General features: G+C 36.2%; 1 protein-coding gene across 1 annotated transcript in view; it reads right to left on the minus strand.

Moving 5' to 3' along the window:
- PCLO (piccolo presynaptic cytomatrix protein) overlaps positions 1 to 21,992 on the minus strand; it is a gene marked incomplete at its 5' end in the record, with an annotated part of 328,275 nt that overhangs the window by 291,938 nt on the left and 14,345 nt on the right. Inside the window, one exon of the mRNA XM_083859465.1 lies at positions 15,621 to 17,021. Within this exon, the coding sequence (XP_083715591.1) occupies positions 15,621 to 17,021 (1,401 nt within the window). The remainder of the gene's footprint in view (positions 1 to 15,620; positions 17,022 to 21,992) is intronic.

A 21,992-nucleotide genomic window follows, 5' to 3' on the forward strand; every position in this document is an offset into this window, starting at 1 on the left:
TTCCTCCAAATCCTAATATTTTTGTCCTCCTTGCAATAATATGCATAGATTAAAAACACTTTTAATATATTTGCTTATATGAAACATGCTCTGTTGTCTTAAAAAACAACTTCCCCTCTCCCCAAATAAAATAATTGCCCATTTCTAAAAGCCTGAGACAAGGCTTAAAAAGTACTGAGGAATCATCTAGAACTGCCTAGGATATATTTTCTGGATTTCACTGTAGAAATTACAGGGATGTGACTAAAGTTTCTAATCACAAACCAATTACATATTTTCAAAACTTCTACATCTACTCACATAGAAACAGAGCAGTACCATCAAAAAACAGCATGCATCACTTTAAGTGATTGTACCACATTAGTCACCTTCTTAAAAGATTTCATACATCATAATGGTCTTTACTCAGGAAGAACAAAATTTGTCACCTATTTTCCTAATAAGCTTTCTTTTTGAAAAGTTCAACCAAATAAATGGAGCTCCTTACAGAGTAAGTCACTCTTTCAAAGGAGTAGGACACAGCAGCACCCTAGCCAGAACCAGAAGGCTGAAGTAGATCAGATTACTCATGTAAAAGCTTTTTACTTGCAAGACTCAGGTTTGAACTGTAAGTTTCTGATACTTCCTGAAAATCCTTCTAGGCCTGGTGAAGTACTGTTCAGGTTCTAGTGCCATAGCTTTGAACATATCTAGAAATAAGTGCTAATGAGAGCCAAAGTTTCTCACTTAGCTAAGCAGTTTAGAAGATGAAACTCTAAAATCCTAAATGCCACTATGAAAATATATCCCCACAGACAGAAAGCAAGAACTGAAACTGGTATTTAGTTCTGCTTCTCTTAGTTCTTCAGGCTGACTTATTTCAGTCACATTGTCAGACAACACTATTTGCTAAAACCAAGAAACATCTATTGATTTGAACAGTTGCTACATGATGCTGATTGAGCAATGCCAATGTCTCTGAAATCAGAGTAATTTCCATCAACTCTTGAGAAATAAATCAAGAAAAATGACATTTGTGTTACCTATTTGGTTGATTTTGAGACTCCTTTCTTCTAAAAGACATCACTGTCTTGTAACTCCTTCCCTTATCTCACCTTCCACATTACTTCAGCCAGTTTGACAGGACTGTGCTGACAGACAGCTTGTCACAAGAGTAGGTGCTGTAAGTGCTGTGGAACTCCAGCATGGGCAAAGGGCATCTCCTTCTCATGAAACAACAAATGGAGAAGAAATTTCTTGTGTTGTGCCTTTGCTTTCCATTCATACATTCTCCATAAAAACTAAACACTTCTGTCTTGTTTGCAAGCTGTTGATTTCATAAATTTTCCACCTGTGATGAGGAATGAAAGCTACTGCAAATTTAAGACAATTCTCCTGGTGAGCACCCTCCATACAGTACTTACAGACTCATCTTTCCCTTTTAGTAGCTTCCTGTGTGAAGAAATTTTAAAAAATGGATAGTGTGAGGAAAGCCTGTCCTCAAGAACTGAGTTTGGGAATGTCATAGCTTTTAAATTCCACTGAGCCCAGGGGAAAAAAAAAAAAAAAACCAATAACCTGATTAATCGAATTGATCAACTTGTAACTGATCATTAAAATCCATTCCTGTGGCTGAATCTCCATGACTTTCCATCTTTATATTCGCAGGTCGTGCATAATGCAAACATACACTTCTTTAACTTGCCTCACTTAGAATTATATTGGAGTGCTCATATGGAGTCTGAATCAAAATCCTTAGAAAAATGAATCTCCTGTATTCTCTTTCTGCAAGGTCTTACTTGATTTAATTCTGCTCATGTATAGATAAACCATTCAACATCAAGCATCTAAGCATTTAATAGATCACACTCCCAGCCTTTTTAACTGAACAAGGAAAAAAGTTTCATCAAAGTTAAAAAGAAGTAGTGATAAACTAAGATAATGATTCAGAGTCTTCATTGGAAACCAAACAACTTACAAAAGATACATATAAGACTTTGAATGAATCACTTGCAATGAATCTTTGCACTCCCCTACATTTACCACATCAAATGTATTCTAACCACCATAAAATCCAATATGCAAAAATATACACACCATCTGCAGATACATAAGGAAGTGAAATCCAGCATGAATCTATGCATTTGAAACTCTAAATACTTCCATTATGTTTTATGATGCTAATAATAGGCAGCATAGGGACTGAAGCCCAAACTAAATCATGACAGAGCCCTTCTTTTTTAATACTTGGATAGAAATAATTCCATCTGCCATATTCTTCCATGCTGAAGCACTGGCTTTTGGTTTGGTACATTCAGGAGATATAAGGAATATAACTGCAAGGAAATAACACTTCTGTTAACTGGACTTATTAGTTTTTATTGCACTAACTTGCAAATCATTGCCTTTCTGTCAGCACCTTCTTTCCACTTGCCTTGTTTCATTTCTCCTAATGTTTTAAAAAACGGATCTTACTTTTTGGTAGTTAAATATGACATTCACATATTTAACTTCACTAGCAAGTGAAAAACAGGCAATAAGGATGACTGCCTTAAATGGCTGAAAATAAAAGGTTGTGAGAAGAGAATGATACTATAGCAGTGCTAGTTTTACAAATGCGAAATTCAATATGTATTTCTTCTCATATTTAGTACAACAGACTTGAAGTCAAGTGCAGAGAAATAAGTGATGCCAAAGAAACAGCAGATGAGACCTGTCAGCAGAAATAAATATTTTTATGTGGACAGAAATTGTACACGTAAGGCACGTTCAAAAATGTGAAAGGTCTTAGAAGGTGTCCCCGAGAAATGAGTCGTTTCTAACTAGCACCTGACCCTAGTTTATCAGCAAGTACATATTTTGTACTTAAAAATTCAAAGTATGACCTTAAAACAGTGTCAATCTACTGGCATTCCTTTCCCTGAGTCACATAAATAAGATTCCAATGCATAAAGTAGTGAGGAACCTGTGCAGAGGAAACTGAATTGCCTTCACAAGGACACTTGATTTCTCCTGTTTTCTGCTACAGATATAAAAACTTTAGTACTGAAAGGAACTAAATGCTTTCAGTGCATTGTTCCATGATTTGTCACAGACTAGAAAGACACTTTTTATACAATCTATGTAAGCAACAGGAAACTAATTAAAAGGAATATTAATACCTTGCAATGCAGAAAGAATTAATCTAAGTCGTAAGGACAGAAGAACATATGAATTGAAATAAAGCAAACTGAGGGGAAAAAGCCATCCAAGAAAAGCAATCACTATCATAGCTTCTGACTCAGAAAAAAAATTAGAGTAAATTTTCCTTGACATGCTCTGAAAATTATGTCCTGTGTGCTGATGAAGACCCAAACATTTCACTGAATTCTGTTATAATTATATCAATATCTGTTTGCTACTAATTATGAATTTATAATAACTGCTCTAGTAAAATTTTATTCTAGTGATAACACATCATTTCTGATGTCATATCCCTGAATCTAAAAGGAAAATTACTACTCATTTTTGAATAGCAAGTTAAGATCAAGAAATATAGATTATGTGCTTGTAGAGAATTATTAATTCTATATGGACAAGTCATCCAAACAAAATTTAGAGATCATGAAACACCTCATAAGTCCTGTTGGAACATAGGGATTAACTGTTTTCACATGCACAGAGGTTCAGAAAATAGCTGCTTACTGAACAAATTTTCATTGCAGCATGCTTCAAAGCTCTGTAAATTACAGGGTGTTTTTAAAGCCTTACACTTTAAAAAAATGCATATACTGTTTCAAAATATAAAAAGAGAAGTTCTGCACCTGGAAAACCATTTACTAAATATTGAAGTTACCACATTTACCCTGTATTTCTTTTCTCCTCCACTGCTTGGAGCAAAAAAGAAACACTTAAAAATGGCAACCATTAATGTAAAGGATGACAAGACAAAGGAGAGCCATAATTAATAGAAGAAAATAACAATTTGAAATACAAACAACAACTCTTTGTTGATTTAGGAAGAAGAGAAACTAGAAAGTGACATTTATCTAAACTGATTCAAATACAAATATTACAGTCACACAGATCAGGTTCAAAGTTAAACTCTTGGAACATTCTATGAAATTTTATCTTGAATTCTGCCCTAACCATTCCTTTCCTCCAAAACAGTATCTATACCTTTTACTGTTGAACATCTTAATATAACTTGGAGAAGTCAACAAATACTTACCATGGAGAAGATCTACTAGGACATATTTTGTAGATATATCACAGTAATCCAAAAATTTCACTTTACAGAACCACTGTCTGTGTGAAGTTCACTGATGTACAGTGACTAATGGCCTGTTTAAAGTTAGTATTTGTCAGCATGGGCTGATCATGGATTGATTCCTTCCTCTGGGCCTCATAACTTTCAATAACTTATAAATTGTGTTTCCTGTAAAGTGCTTCACTTCACCCTGCTGCCATGGGGCTGGAGGACACCACATGTGTATTCTGTGCCCTTGAGCATGGTATGAAAATAAGGGGAGGTGCTGAGCAAAAGTCATGGTTAAATACTTGCAACATCCTGGGTTCTCTTAGTTAGGAGCACAGCTAAAAGGTCTAGGGAGGTGATTATTCCCCTGTACTCTGCACTGGTGGGAGAGTTCTTTGTCTAGTTCTTGGCTTCCCAGTAAAATAGAGACATGGAAATACTGGAGCCAGTCCAGTAAAGCATCATGAAGATGATTAAGGGTCTGGAATATCAATCGTACAAGAAGCTGAGAGAGCTGGAAATGGAAAAAAAAGGAGCCTGAAGAGAAGGCTCAGGAAGGTTGCTTCAATGTGTGCAAATAGCTGAGGGAAGAGTGAAAAAGAAAAGATGAAGACAGTCTCCTCAATGGTATCAATGAACAGAAAAAAATCAAATTAACATAAATTCAAATACGAAGTATTTAATTTACTTATTTCAGTTCATTTGAATTCAATTCCTTTAAATAATTATTAGGAAAATACTTAAAGAGAAAAAAGGCAGGTGGCCAATGGTTGTTTAAAGAGGTTGTGGAGTCTCCAGGTCTGGAACCAGTCAAACCCTACCTGGTCCCAAGAAACCTGCTTCAACTGACCCTGCTTTGGGCAGGGATTTGGACAGGATGATCCACTCTGATTTGTAGGTAGAGGGAGTTTCACCTTGCTCTTTACAAGTACTAAAGACATATTTTATCCTTACAGCATCAAATATATCTTTGTTTTATCCTGGAAAGACAGCAAGGACCAAACTCATATGTGCTTAAGGAACTCATCAGGGAAAGTGCTTCACACCTTAGACCAACACCTGTAACATACCAAGTCACCATGTTAAAGCTGAACCTTTCTTGATTCCAGTTACCAAGAGCATAGAGGAGAAAGCAAGGGGAGGGATGAGTATGAATTTCACTGAAATCTCCAATTAACTAATTGTAAAACATTATGGATTCAAACGTAAGTTTCATTTAGGTACAATGTGCATTATTGCACCTCATGCAAAAACATTGACCAGATTTGTCATTTGAAGGGTGACAGAGCAGTAACACAATTCTTACAGATCCGGAAAAGAAGCAGCACAGCTAAATTATTTAAAATTATGCCAAATCAAGTGAAAGATCATGTTTTGATCTTTTGCTAATAGGTGATATAGAAGGAAAACAGCAGTGCCTTCCTCTTTAGAGATCTGGGATAACAGTGCAGCTGAGTCCCAGATATACTGGGCACAGGCCTTTAAAAATTCACTGCACAGCACAACACAAGTGGTTTTAGCTACAACTGCCAGAAAAAAACCCCAGAAGTGCATTGTAGGCCAGCACAAAGGTGCATGTACAGAAGCCCATGAAAGAGGTAGTCCTGTTAACTTGTTCTGTAATAAGTACAAAGACTACACTTTGTCAGTCTACAAATGCCATACCATGACATCAACCTCGATCCACATTAAGTAGAAAATAAATTGTGCTTTTAAAAAAAAAAAAAATAATATTTAAGCGGAGTTTGGTATTATTCTGAGTTTTTCTCTTTCTATAGTTAAAGATAAACTTTACAAAAATCCGAACACTTTTAGAGATAGTGCTGAAACTTTAATCCAATGTCCACTTCTGACTTTAAAAGAAAAATACAAAACTCCTCTATGAAACACCAAATTTAGCCAATTTTCACTGTCAGATTGACTTCTGAGCAAACAAAATCCTTAGTGCATATTTCAAAACAAAAATATTTAAGAAATAACACGTATTTTGTACATTCCAGTCTTCTTCCTACTGCAATTCAACAGCAAGAAGAGAGCATCTGAAATTGGGTATGTGCCCAGGCTGGTTCTCTTGTACTATGTCAGAGTTCAATGTTTCAGTGAAAATTCTCATTGAATAGCTGTGGGAAAATAATATTTACGTAGACATTTAAGAGTTGATGTGTTGGTTTTAGGGAGTGTGAGGAACAGGTATATCTGATACCTTATCTAGACAGTAAAGGACCTAATATCATACTCTAAATGAACAAAAATATAGTTGCTAACTAATATCCTGAAGACAATCACTAAGAGTTTATCAGCAATCAGAAAGAAATACATCTTTTTCTTCTCATATAAAAGGGAAGATATAAAACTTATGATCAATTGCAGAAATGACACTTCAAAAAAAAATCAGATATTTGTATTGATAAATAATGATGAGGATCAGACTTATGTCAACATCTTCAGCAATTATGGAAATGCCATTGCAAAACCAGACAAAAAAAAATCATAACAATATACTGCTTTTGGATGTCAGGAAAATGGTCAGAAATCCCTCCAAAAATTAAAGTATTATAAATACATTTGGAGTCTTTAGCACAATTATTAAGGTAACTACAAAAAGTAACTGAAAAAATAAATAAATGCATTAAAATAGTATACATAAGGACAAGATTTCATATGTTCAATTTCTAATCTTTGTACATGACAGCTGGACCATTTCCACTGTGAAGGCTATTTGCTAAGGAAAAAAAGAGGAAAAACAAAAATAAAACGCAACAACAACAACAAAGAAATTTACTAACCTAGAAATACTAAAAACAGAAGATCACCAGATGGTCTTTCAGTCTTGTCCTTAGAAGCCTAAGTTACCTCACTGTCTGAGTAATTTCATTAACCTCCAAAACACAGATGGAAAACTAATACACCACACCATTCTTCTCAGGGAGTGTTCTGGTCTGATATAACCTACTGGTTCCTACTTTTTTTTTTTTTTCCCTAGTGATGCAAAAATGTATATTTCCCCCCTTCCCTCACTACTCAACAGCATTTTGTGCAAAATTCAGCCAGAATAGTTCAGCAGCAGCTAATCCTCCTTTTCAACATCAGTCTATGACCTGCTGTTTCAAATGCTGCCTAGCCAGCATCTCCAGCAGCTTACTGGCATGAATCTAATCTCCTTTCCACTACTGTATAATGGCTTAGGTTCCCCTCAGCCTCCATCCTTACTCTTAGTAATGCTGCAGAAATCAGTTTAATAGATAAATAACATTAAATCTAAAGTCACATTTGTTCTCATTCTGGTCCACTGAACTATATGCATTTCAGCAAAACTAAAAATAATTACTGACCACTGTTTCTTTAAATGACACTCTTTTCATTACTCAGGGAGAATTATTAATGTGTAGAATGCAAACAGAAATCAGGTAAATGCCCCCTCTTGTTCATTTCAACTTTTCCTTTACACGTGGGTGTTTTTTTTTTTTTTTTTATTTTAACAGCTGGCCACACTTCTTGCAAACAGTTAAAATTAGTTGCAATTACTTTGATTACACTCATGCTATCCCATTAAGTTTAAAATCACCTCACAGTAGTGGCAAACAAGGAATTTCTTTGTGGGAAATGTTGACCTTGCTTTACTAATATGCTGTTGTGATGAGACAACACTTGGCTTTTGGTCACCAGAAACATGACATGAAATTTTTAACATAGGCAGGAATTGGAGCTTAACTTCTTTAACATATATAGACTTGTTCTTCAAGAAATGACGCCACAAAAAGCATGCAAATATTTAAATTGACAGTATACTGTCATCTCAGAATTTTATTTAATACTACAATTTCCATTGGTCCTATTACAATCAATCACAGCAACAAATATTCAAGGAAAAATATCCTGGTTTCAGATATATAAAATCCTCAGGTATTTTTCAATATACTATTATAGAATTGGTTCCTTGGAAGAGCATCATCTCTTCATATTCCTGGAATATTAAAAAATAATTAATTTGAAGCTCCCCTCCTATTAGGGAATCTATCACAACACCAAAACTATGTGAGGATTCTTACAAAAAGCTAAATGCTTTATATTTTTATGGTCACACAACTTATGACAGTTTCCACATATCATCAATGTGATCAGATAGCATGGAATATCTTACCTGAGCACCAAAACAACCCAAAAAATTAAGGCACTAAACATACAGTAGAATTTGTCTGTTTGCTTAAGAAAATCTGGAAGTGGATTACTGGGTCTTATGCTGACATTAACTAAAACTCACAGCAATATTTAAAGTCTCTAAAGTAAGAAGTTTTGTTTCTCAATAAAGCATGAACAAAAATGTATTGCACTGTAATGGGGAAGAAAAACATGAAATACCTTTATCTCAATAAATAAATTCTCTTAAAATTACTATTATAAAGTTGAGTAGAAAAATTCAAACTTCAAATTCAAAATACAAAGTTAATACCAGCTTAGCTTTCAAGAGATTTCTTCCTCATTCAATAATGGGACACCAACCAAATTTCTAATGAAGTAACAGAGAAGAAAATCACCTGGCTCAAGGCCAGGTCAGTAATTTCCCTGATAATCTGTTTTAGATTTGTGACTCCATCTTGACTGTCTCTAATACACTAGTCTATAAACTATCTGCACAGGAGAAAAATAAAACACACAAAAATCAACGCTGAAAGCTCTTCATTAATTTCTCACCTGAGCATTTTATCTTTCAAAAATGCAAAGGCATCTAAGATGGAATAAATGTATATAAGTAAAGAACTCATTGCAAAGTAATTCCAAGTGAACAAAAAAAATAGCCAGAGAGACAAGAGCTGTGTGTGCCAGCAGCAGTGCTGCTGTTGACATCCCTTTGGATTTCACACCATCAGTGGCCATTACCAACATTAATAAAAGCCATCTGGCCTTACATGGCTTTATGTCTATATCACATTGTTGGTTTCAATGGAGTTCTTTGTTCAGAGAGGTAATTTGGAAACTTTTAGAAACTAGAATAAAGGAAACAAATAGCAGAAAATTAATCATGGTAATAGTCCTTCCAAAGGTCACATTATTACTTTGAGCAATGAGACCAGTGTTCACTCCTTGAATTTAATTTCAGAGGGAAAACAAACAAAACCTATTTTTATGGTCATAAATACTGAAAGGCAAATCAACAAGAATGCAATCCTGTAACTCATGCCTTGACTAATAACCACAGAGATCTAAGATGCCTGCCTTTTAAATATCCTCCCAAGATCACATTCAGAAATAACCATCAAAACCTGACTGCCAAAAAATGAAACTGTATTAGTGTATAATTTGCTCTGGACCAAGCAGCCCTACTGAACTGCAAGACACCTGTTCAGAGAAAATTGTGAGAAAATAAGGATGTTTTCATTTCTCTCTACAGTGATGGGGAATTCAAAAAAAAAAAAACCATCACAGAACATCTACTGAATAGGTTATCTGGATGCAGCAGTTGACTTTGTTGAAATTTGAGTGCAGACTTGTGGGTTCTTGGAGGAAACGGGGAGACAAGAAGCTTGGCTGTATCATGGCAGCAACAGACCTGAGATGAGGATGAGTGTCCTGAAGTCACATATCTATTTGAAAATGTCTATATTCTGCATATAATACCACTGAAGAACAAATAAACTTGGCAAACCACCACCACATCACACCTGACCATGAGCAGGCTTTATTATTGTTATTAATTATTAAAGTGCCTGCAGCTGGTATGCTTAATGCCAAGCAGAACTGCTCCTGGTTGAACTATTCTCAAAGACACACCAAAATCAGACCTCACAAGTTTTTCCATGTCTGGACTTCAAGGGGGTTTAAACAGAAGCACTGCTGAAAAGGAACAACTCAAGCCACACGCAGAAGACAGAACTTCAGGGCTCTCCAAAATCATCAGGTCATAGCTGGGATTTTTGGAACAGGTTTAGCTGAGGCATCAGAGAATGACATGAGCTCCTAACACCCCTACAAATTTCTGGTTGTCTTTAAGCATTTAAATACTTCTGCAAATGTGGAACAGAGAAATCTAATTTTGTTGACAAAGCTTAAGCTCTTCAACCTTATTTAAAAAGTAAATTCAGGCATCAAATTTTTAAGAACTATTTCTCTGTGCTCAATTTTGACTAAATCATCCATTGAAGAGTCTTTCCATATTAGCCCTTCTATTCTGTATGCACACAATATATGTGCTTTACAGGAAAAATGGAAGAGGTGAGTCATTCTGCTATGAAAAATATTTCCACTTTAATATTTTTGTCTGTCATGCATATTGAATAAGTTTAAAAGAAAAGTAAGATACCTAATTTGGAATGAGATTAATTTCATTCTGACAGTCAAGAAATATAGTGGGGCTTTTAATCATCTAACATGCACTCTGTTTTTCAATGCCAGATTTTATCTTTCAAAGTAATAATTAGCAATAATTTTAATATTTTCTCAATTATAAAGAATTATAATTTAATGGATAAAATTTCCATAAATGTTAGGGAGTACATTGTGTTAGCCTATTATGTTCTGTATTATTTAGTTACTTTATTAAACAGTAATAGCATTCACTTTCTTGCAATCAAAATTTGAAAAGGTTCTTTAAAGGGAGAGGGGACAAGCAGAGAAGATAAATTATGCAACTGAAAGGAGTGATTGTTTTTCTCTTTGTCTCTTTAGTGCAAATTCTACTTCACTGTGTTTCCCAGACACCATCTGTTTCCAAAACAACTCATCACCAAACATAAGAGAGAAGATAGGAGCTTCTTACAAGAGCTAAACCTGTCAGTTTGCAGAGTGGTCTGAGCTTTTTCAAGTAGGAAATACATGACAGTACAGAGCTGTTAATTAATTAAAGATAGGCAATGGATGTCACCTCAGATGGTGCAGTGCACTATTTTAGGGTTTCTCATTAGAATAATACATGGATCATTACTTTATAATGTTGCTGCACATTTGTTTTAAGAAGTCCAAGGCACATTTGGGCATTCAGTTGCTGGGTTTGAGTCACTTAGTTCAGGTTTGGCAGGGTTTTTTTGATTATTTTTTAAAGCCTACTTTTGAAGCTTGAATATAAGGGCGCACTTGCTCAGGCCCTCACTACATTGCACGTATCAGTGAAGTACTGAAAAACCAGAATCTAGCAGAATTATTTACACTGGGTGCTCATTCACCCATGGCAGTTCCCTTTCTGCAGGATTTTGGAAGGAGGTAGAAAAACCCAAGATGTATCCAGATATATGACACCATGCCACCACAAAATTGCTCCCTTCATCCCCAGAGAGGCTTGTATCAGTTCCAAAATGCTATTTACTGCTAATTCTAGAAGTTCATACTTGAAGAACTAGGTACCAGTTTTTCACCTGGTTATTATAGGGAGTTTAATGAAAACACTGTGCTTACTTTTATATATATATATATATTTGCTTTTCCTTCTCTCCATGATCTATGGGGACAAGAAAAAAAATTGATTTAGTTGGTTCTAATAAATAGGAGTGGTAAAATAAGTTATCAGAAAAATATGTAAGTACTTTTGGCAAGTTATGTATCTATTTATTTAATATATATATATATATTAATTTGAAAGAAATCATTAAGCTTTATAGATTCCTGTCATCATATCCATCAATGCAAAACAATTTCATACAGACTACATGTAATAAACATATATAAGAAATATCACCCTAAAATTGTTTATATTATGCATTCTGATCACATCTGTAACAGATTACATCTTTTTCAAAGAAGCCCTTACCAAGTCAGGTAAGGTGATGATGTCTCTTCTGCCCTTCCACAGTTCTCCCTGTCTTTCTCCATCATTCAAAATGTTTCTCTCCTTTCTGTAGCCCCAGTAATTTATTTCACACATGGAGCATTCTTCACTTTCCAGTGCCTTTCCAGGTAATTTTATAGCTATCAGTAGACTAAAAAGGGCTTCTGTTGTTCTCCTGCCATTTCTATTAGATTAAATCCATTAGCACAGTAACATATACACACTTCACATTTTCAGCTCTTTCTGTTCCTAATGTGATTCTATTAAGATGTTATCCTTCATATTTCCCACACAGAATCTAAAAATCTGGATTATCTTATTTTTCCTTAGTTTAGCTTTTAAACCATCTCCATTTTTTAACATTTTATTACTGCATTATTTATCACAGGTCCTACATTTCTGACCTCAACATACTTAATTACATTATAGACAACCATCTCCATTCCTGCTCAATATTCTGAACAGATCACTGAGTTTTAAATGCACAAAATGGTCGTTGCCACACATTTCATTTCTGGCCTCAGCAGTTGTGATCTTCTGCTTTGTTACTAAAAATAGAGCTGCTTCCAGCTACCTGAGCTGGAAAGCTAATTACAGAGCTGGTAAACAGTTCTCCTCCCCATTGAGCAAATGGCAGAATAAGGAGTCTGCTAATGCACTAGGGCTCCCATGGTCCTGTGGGTCTCTGAATTCCATCAAGTGTCATTTATTTAATCATTTGTGGCTGTTTGCATCATGGATAAATTACCATTTCAGTAAATAACTCTTTGATTGTTGCATCAACAAATCAGGGAGAAAAAGAACAATCAGCTCATTTTGAGAAAAAGTATTCTAGCCTAATTCTCTGCTTGCACAAATCAAAACAATTTCACTGAAGTAAATAGCATATTGTTGATTTTGACTAGGTAAGAGTCCAGTTATATGTTCTGCAGTAGAGGGGTTATTAGAGGACTGACAGTTTGCAGCAGCTCAAAGACTTTTTCAAAAGTTATTTCTGTCACACACAGGCAAGAACAAACAACTGCCACTGTAAGAAAGCACTTTCTTCTCTTAAAAGTACTCTCAGCCCTGTCTGCAGTGCAGCAGCACATTGGCTGGAAAAAGTTCCCTGCTGAGAGATCTTAAGGTAGAAGTGCCCATGGGGTTTAGATGCTCTTCTGCACTTCACAATGAAACACTGGCTTCCCTGTTCCATTGGACTGATCCTTACCCCACAGCCTAATACAAGTTTTTTTGGCAACAAGGGCTCAGCCATCACTCAGTCAATAAAACTCCATTCATTTTCAGTCATTACTGAGGGGAAAAAATGTAGACAACACATAAGCAACTGTCAGAATAACTGTGATACAGCTGCAGGTCTATAGAAAAACTACGATTATGTTTAAGATGCAATATGTTTGTTCATCCCAAAATTACTTCTGGGGCCAAGAAGGCATACAGCTTCTGCAATTACATTTTTTTTTTTATATGAATGTACAGTACAGCAATAAAAGAATTAGGTAGAAAGACCAATTTTAAAAACCATTTCTATTTCTCCTTCCTAACCTCCAAAAGAAAGAGACAAGTAAATAAAACCTCCAAGACAGTACTGAACACATTAGAAGAATTTGGTGCATTAAAAGAGTATGTAAGTGAGCATAAACTATTTGCTCACCATCATGTTTCTGCCATGTAAAAGGTATATACTATATACTGTGCATCCAGGGACAGAATTGCTATCTGACCATAAATACATTTTTTACACAGCATATTTGGGAGATGAAATGATGAGCTCCCTGTCCTGTCTTTCCAATCTTTATGAAAAGGAAGGTCAGGATGCTCTCAGCCAAGCAAACCACCTCCTATTGTGAAGGAAAAGTACATTGCCACTTTCTAGCAAAACTGAGTGGAAAAAAGAAGGCAAGACAGAAAATGTGGACAAAGGTGGAAATGTGTAGTATAAGAAAGAAGAATGTGCAAGCAGGTGCCAAAAGACAAATAAATAAAGGCATGAGGAAGTCAGACTAAAGAAAATTATTCATATTTCAAGCTCTGAATATTCTCAAGAGCAGAAACAGAGGGAATCTTCTAAAAAAAACTGTGATGGGAAAACAGAAACAGACTACCAGCCTCCTCCTCTTAACCAGAAGAAATCAAGGTAACAATCCCACACCATCACAACGAAGTCAACTCTGAAGAAAACAAGTCATGCACCAGGACTTGTGTAGCTGTCATTTGAGCAATGTGCCACCAGAACTGACACATCTTGTTTCCATGGTACTCTGTGTTCCACATACTAAAGTGCCCCTGGAGAAAGCCATAAGCATTTTTCACTATTAAATCCATATAAGTCTGTGTGTGTGTATACCCAGAGTTGGACAATGATGGAGTGTGTGTGTGTGATGATATTCAGTGCACAAACAGTGTTAAAAATCAATCAAATCCCAATTTTCAATCACTGATCAACCTTCCTGCATTTTCAGATCTTTCTTTCTGACCTAAATGACCACAAATACATTTTGACAATATATTCATGTGTTGGATAAAATGTACTTATATTAGGAAAAAGACCTCTCAAATGATAGTATATTCCAGAAAATAATACACAAAGAAAGGCATATACAAACATCACAAGCAATTTTTTCCCCTGAAATATGCTATTTCTTCCCATATTTATTCTCACCTTAAGACAGAGATGTGGTATCTTTTAAATCTGGGAGTCATTTGTCATTTATTCATTCAGATTTCAAAGGCAAAACATCAACTACCACAGTCCTCATGTGCTGCACAGACCAACTTCAACATTTCAACTGCTCACAAGTATTTTTAGTGGTCTGCTTCTGTTGAATTAAACTTGCCAAATTCATTGGGCAAATAATTTGGCTTCCACCTTTCCATTAAGCTAGTATAAAGTTTCAAATCCCCTTGTCAAAAAAAATTACATGGAGAAAGGAAGCAGATAAAAACACACAATGTGAGGAAACTATTGAAAATAAGTTGTGCAATTCTTTTAAATATGAGTAGCTGTCTCAGGCAATCACAGAAAAAGCACTTTCAAAGTGACAGTCTTTAATGAATGAAGTAACTTTGTAAGTCTTGTATTGTTCTTGCCAAAAAATTACATCTTTTACTACACAGGTATCACTCAAACTTCAACATTCCCAATGAATGCATCAGCATATGCAAAGACTCCAGAGCCAGAATGAGATTAATGGAATAAATTTAGGGATGTATTAAACAGGAGGGAAGGGCAATAACTAAGAATTAACACAATTCTTCATTCAACAGTTTTTTGAATCAGAGGCACTGGTTAAAGAAGCACACAATAGGAGACAAAACTGAAGTATAAGAAAAAGCTTGTAACAGACCGAAAGTACAATAGGTTGCTGTGTCATAGTAGGACCAGTTTCAAAGGAGTTCATAACCATATCTGCTTAATGAAAGCCCTAGAAACCACCTCTACCTTAATATGCCAAAAATTCATCAGAATCACTCTGACAAGTGACTAAGTTTCATACAACACAGATACTTAATTTTAAAAGACTTCAGATGATGAAATGCTCAAGAAAATGTAACAGTTTAATAGCTAAAACCCAGCTATTTATGTCTCCACAGCACAGGGAGCCTATAGGTAGGAATAGGGGGTTAATACAGACTCCATTGTCTTACCTCAACTATGTGTGGCATTGGGTTAAATCCACAGAGATTGCACACAACTTTCTTGCACTCTGTACAGGTATTAAAGTTGGGGGGATCCTTAGAACCAATATTTAGTGCAGTTTTACAAAGGGGACAAGACATTTCAGGTTGGGTAGCTTTCTCTGGTTCTGCCAGCCCATCAGGTTTCTTAGCTTCAGCAGCCTGAGGCTTGCCATCTTTCCCCAAACCAGGTTTCTTTTCTAAATCAGATCCTTTAGCTGAAACACTATCCACTTTTGATGGCTCTGCTTTTTCAGTTGTAAGAGGCTTGGCTTCTTTCTTTACAGGAACAGCTTTGGGAGGAGGCTGAGCCTGAGCAGCCTCTTTGGGGGCTGCTTGAGGGGCTGGAGGCTGTGCTGCAGGCTGGGGCTGCTTTGCTGCAGGACCAGGTGGAGGGGGGCCCGATGTCTGAGACCCCGTCTGACCCGCTGTGGAAATTAAATTTGAGGCCTGGCTGAAGAACGAAGCTCCAAATCCAAAGAGTTTCCCAGTAACTGTTTCTTGTGGCGTTGTAGGCTGAGGCTTAGGGGTATCAGTGATGCCTCCCAGGTTAAGGCTGAAGCGCCTTGACTGCTCAGGAGTTTTCTGAGGTGGCTGGGGCTGAGGTGTTGGCTGTGCTGGCGCTGCCTTGGGTCCTGCCCCTGCCTGTGGGCCCTTGGGAGCTGCTTTTGGATCAGGCTTTGGGGCAGGTTTTGTTGGTAACTTTTTAGGTTCATCTTTTGTTTGCGTTGGCTCAACAGGCTTTTGAGCTTTAGCATCTGGTCTAGCCCCAGGCTGAGAGGCAAGTTTGGGATCTGACTTCTGCCTGGACACTTGTGGAACAGGTTTAGAATCTGCCTTATCCCCGGCTGGTTGTGTGTCCTGGGATGGCTTTGCCAGCTCTGGCTTTGGGGACTCTGTCACTTTCTGCTGAGTTGGTGGTCTGGGGCCTGCCAAATCCTGCTTCTGCTCCGGTGCTACAGAGGTAGATACAGTGTCTGCTGTAGGCTTCTGTACACTGGGTTGTTTTTGCTTATCTTCAGCCTGTGTTGGCTTGATCTGATCAGATTTTGGAGGGGCATCTATTTGCTGGGAGATCTCAGTGGGCTCTGAACTGGGTTGTTTTGATTTTACAGGAGGAGACCCAGGCAAGGGTGTTTGCTTTTTTTGTGGTGGAGGTTTTTTTGCATCTGCTGACTGTGAAGGGTCAGGTTTTGGAGTTACATCTTTCTTTTGAACAGGCTGTGGCTGTGGAGATGGTTTAGCTGCTGGAGGTGGAATGGGTGTCTTCTGTTTGGGTGCAGGTGGCTGTGGCCCAGGACCATGACCTGGTGCTAGGTCACCTCTTAATGTTCTTTGCACCTGGCAGTTTAAACAGAGCCATTCACTGATCTGAAAAAAAAAAAAAAAAGGCAATTATAATTAAGACAAAATTAATAAAATAAACATAAGTTATTCTAATACAGAACTTGCTCCAGTATTTTAAAAAATAAAATAAAAAGTATTTTACTCTTCTGTGTAAAAAGGGAGAAATATCACTAATAATATTTTGCAATTAACATGCACAGCTGATTATTTTCATTCTTCTCCACATCGCTGTGAGTCAAGCTATCACTGAGCCCATGATTCTAATAGCTTCACATTCAGTTTACACACAGCTAAATATTGGAGAATAAAAACCCAGCAGAATGAAAAAAAAAATGCATTGGAATTTCATGGGACCCAGTGATTCATTTACAGCAATGATTTGCCAGAATAATGACAAATACTGGTAAAATAGTTTAACACATCAAGTCTGCTGACAGAAAACAATAATCAGAATTAAAACACAGTAAATGCATAATTATCTTTAAGCATACATCTATCAAGCTCTTAATACAGCTTATGCTTTTGGTAATGGTTTAAATTACAGAGCACAGGTATTGGCAGTACATATGTATCCAATGAATTAGCCACAGAGCTGTGTAAATGGGCATCATGTATAACATAGACATATGAATTACCACCAATTTTAGGGGATAAGTGTTCATCCAAAATGAGGAAGTAAGGAGCTTTGCATGAGTTCTGATGGTATTTCAAGGGCCATAATTAGGTTTCCCAAGACTCCTTTGTTATTAGGAGTTTCTAGGATAATTCCTGTACCTCTGCATAAAATGGGCCCCTTTTTTCACACAGAGGAGAAGGAATAATGCAAATAATGTATTTACTCATGTTTCTCATCACTTATAGTACCTCACAACTTTGAGACTTTTTTTTGTCATTCCTAAGCAGTATGAGAAGGAAACCATATTTCTGATAAGGCAGAAAACCCCAGCTTCACCATCTGAGAAAGGATCAAATTGCCTAAAACGTGTGGTCACGTGCTACTTTCCACACTTTCCATCACCAGCAGAAACATTATAGGCAGCAAAAATGCCATTCAATATGGTACAGAGTCCCATGGGCCTTCAGCTGCAAGCAGATATTTAAGCAGGTCACCTGTAGCTCTTCTATTCTTTAGTCTTCGTGTGGAACACAAGGTGCCAGCTACAGCATTTGCACACACCACTGCAACAGAGGGAACCACAAGTGGGAGAACACACAACCTAAGTCTTTTTTCCCTGAAGGGTGAAGATTTCTGAATGCTGTTTCTCACTCAAGCCTTGATGGTCTTAGAGATCTTTTGCAACATAAATGATTCTGTGATGCCATGAAATCTCTACTAGACACCATGGAACAAGTCTAGAGGCACTACATGCAGAGAAAAGATTTTGTCTGAGTAATATCAGAGGTCATGGGAAGGAAAGAGTTCTGATATCATGGACTGAGGCAATGAATTCATTACTTTGGTGTGCCTTGCCAGCCTTGTATTTTTGCAACAGCAAAAATTAAGAGCTGGATGCAATTCCCTAAAACCCAGTTATTTCAATTATTCTGATAAAATGGTATAAACACACACTCTGGAATATAAGTTCACTATTACTAACAGCTTCACAAAGTGATAACAAATTTTGGCTTCAGCTGTAAAGTTCCATTCATAATAAGACTGTTCTTATCTTCCATTTTCAGTGCAATTTTTTTTTTAGATTGTTTGAACAATTTTCTGTTCTACTTACAAACCAATATAGCAGATGACTGTTAAAAAGTGAAAACAATTGAAAAAAACCTGGAACACATGTTTAAACTCTGATTTAAATTATGAAAGTAATTAAGTTCAAACATGTATAGAGGACTTGAGCAAGGATTACATTTAGCTTAACTCCCATTCTGTTTGCATAATGATCACTTCCCTTACCTGATTTTAGATATTATTAATATAATTAGATACATACTAATACCGTTTCTGGATGAATCCTTAAGGGTTTTCTAGGGCTTAAGTGTAATCAAAGACCAAGCTGTCACAGTTGTCTGGCTTTGGCAAAGTAACTAAGATTTCTTATATTAGGGAGGTAGGCTTTGCTCTACGGTAGAGAAAGACAAGATCCTAAGCAAGGAATGCCTTTTTCCCCTATCCAAAGGATTCTTACAGATATTTGGAAGATGCATTTTCCACAGGGATTCACTGCTTCTGCTTCTTTTTGAAACCATAGCAATAACAGGTGCCTACCTGTTCTCATTCAGCTTCCAGGAAATCTAAATTTAGCTCACTGTGACACCATTAAGGCTTCATATGAAGTAGCTGCAGAGTTGGTGGGACTATAAAATTAGTAGTTTGAATAATTCTTACATTTAAGGTGTCCAGATTTAGATTGCATTTATAAGCATTTAGGTTTGTCTTCAACCTGCAGCTTGTCCAGTCTGATTCTGCTACCTACTTGGAACCCAAACAAACATTACTTCTATGCTACAGATTTCAAAACAACCTTGGCAGAAGACAAAATCTTAACCCTCAACCACTAATTTCCCCTTATTATTTATATATATATATATATATATATATATATACACACATATTTATACATATGTGCATTCTTGGTATGAAACTGAAGCCCCTAAATGTATGAAGCTTCACTTCACTATATTATTTTTTTAAATTTTCTGGTTTAAACATAAAATTCCTCCCATGAATTTTAGTGGGAGGTATTAAGTGCCAAAATGCTCAAGTCATTACAGGTTACACACATCTTCAAACAAATATAAAACTGCACGAACTATAGTCCTGTGATTGGAACAGCAGGAGTTCAAAATGAAATGTGCTATGTGATATAGTTTTCTATCAAACACTTGCCGGGTTGTTCTACCAGAATTAAAGAGATTTTCCATAAATTTTAATAGGAACAGGCTTCCATTAAATACAGATGCTCTTACAGATTATTACAGAATGAAGTAAAACTTACTGGTGCTGCAGATACCTAAAATACAAATGTTTCTCTATCCTTAAAGGTGCTCCTGAGCAGCAGTTCTGTGACCTCCTATTTTCTTTGTTCACATTTCTATATCTTTATATGGGATTAAAAAGCAAAAGTTTCCAGAGGAACTTGCGATCTTTAGCAGTTCCTGTCTGTGAAGGAGATTCCTCTTTGATGCCAAGAAACCCAAGTTGTCTGGTTTTTACACCAGTATATAGGGGTGGGAGCTGTGTCTTATTTCTAGAAGAAACCTGTAAGTGATTTTCTTCATTCTGAGAGCCATGCAATAAGTGCCATAACTAAGACAGTAAACTTGACAGATTTCTCAAGTCCTGAGCAAAGGAAATCGCTGCTTTGTTTTCTAACTGTTGTAGAAACTATATGCCCTCAGAACAACAAAAAAGTAATTAAAATGTATTTTATGTATTCATCAACCATAGCATCAACTCTTCTGGTTTGAAGCACCAAATGAATTTATTCGGTATTTTACTAACAACATCCATGGAGAATTACTTTGAAGAAAATTGTAACACTACACTCCATAGATCACGAATGCATAAAGAAAGGCAAGCTAATAACTGACACCAATAACAAATAGCAACTATAGTTCAGTCCTTCTCTGTACCCCAAACAAAGCCAACACAGTTGAAGCCAATCCAGTGTCTATTCCTTTCTTCAAAAACAATTGAGATTCCTTCTAACAACATATAGCAGTCAAAACCAACAGGAAAGCTGTCAGCAAGTGCATTGCCTGGCATGCCTAATTTCTATCCCTACAGATGACATAAGGGGGAAAGAAAATCCATGTTGATTCTATGATTCCAGAAGTATGCAAGAAGTAAATTTTGACTTGCAGATTGAACATATTTCACATAAAAATCACTGGCACAAAATACCAGTGGGGCTCTCAGAAGCCATGCTAATGGTCCCCTTGCAGAGCAGAGCTGCACACAAAGAGAATGGGTCTCATCCTCATCTAGATCAGTCATTTGCTGCTATAAAAAGGAACTTAAAATATACATAAAATATTAACATCCCTTTACATTACCACAGATATGTAAATGGACTTTGCTGACAGTGCTCAGGTCCAAAGCTTTACTGACAAAATCAGTTTCTAGTTTGAAAACACAGTAACTTATTTGGTCCCTGACAATTTCAAAGAGCAGTGACAAATCTAGATTTGGCTCTTAGCAGACATTTTTGCCAAGATGATGAGAGAAACATGAAAAATAAAGTGCTCAAGCACATGATTTTATGCAGCTTCATGCAGTGTGGTAGAATACTCTGAGACAAGAAACTAAATTAGAAAATCCTGTTATGAACAAAAAATCCCAACTATCACAAACCAAATTAAATTGGTACATCCACATACAAGTTAAAATGTCTTCTAAAGAAGATTGTGCAATACTGCAGACAAAGATTTTTCTTCTACACCATCTTTCCATGAATAAGTTTTCAGCTGTTCAAAGTAATTACACTGAACCAAACATTTAACAATTGTACACAGTATGCAACTGATCCTCATTTCAGGCAAACACATCATCACTACAAAATACATATTTATCTTCCTTTCAGGTGTATGATGAGTTTGCCAGGGAACACTGACTCAAGATTCTTACAAACACAACACTAGATTCTAGTCAGCAGTATTGTCCATGGGTATCCATTCCACAAACCACAGGAACGGTTACAAGCTCTGTAGCTTGGTGCTAAACCAATGCTGGTTCAGATTTTCTAAACAGACATATTGAAAAACTATTTTTAAATTTTACTTAGATGTTCTAAATCTACTAAACACTACTGAATCAGTTATATTATGCAGTTATCACAATCTTAAAACATACTCCACTACTCTGCTTAAATTACCAATACGAAAGTCTATAGTTTGCATATGAATTATGAATGTTTGGGGAACTATTATTGTATAGCTTACATAATTAGAATCATAAAGCAAAACAGGGAGCATAATCATTTTGATTTTTTTTTTAAATGTCAGTATCTCAGGATATCAAAAACTAGTTTTTTATACCCAAGG

The sequence above is a fragment of the Zosterops lateralis genome (assembly GCF_965231275.1).
Source record: "Zosterops lateralis genome assembly, chromosome: 4".
Lineage (NCBI taxonomy): Eukaryota > Metazoa > Chordata > Aves > Passeriformes > Zosteropidae > Zosterops > Zosterops lateralis.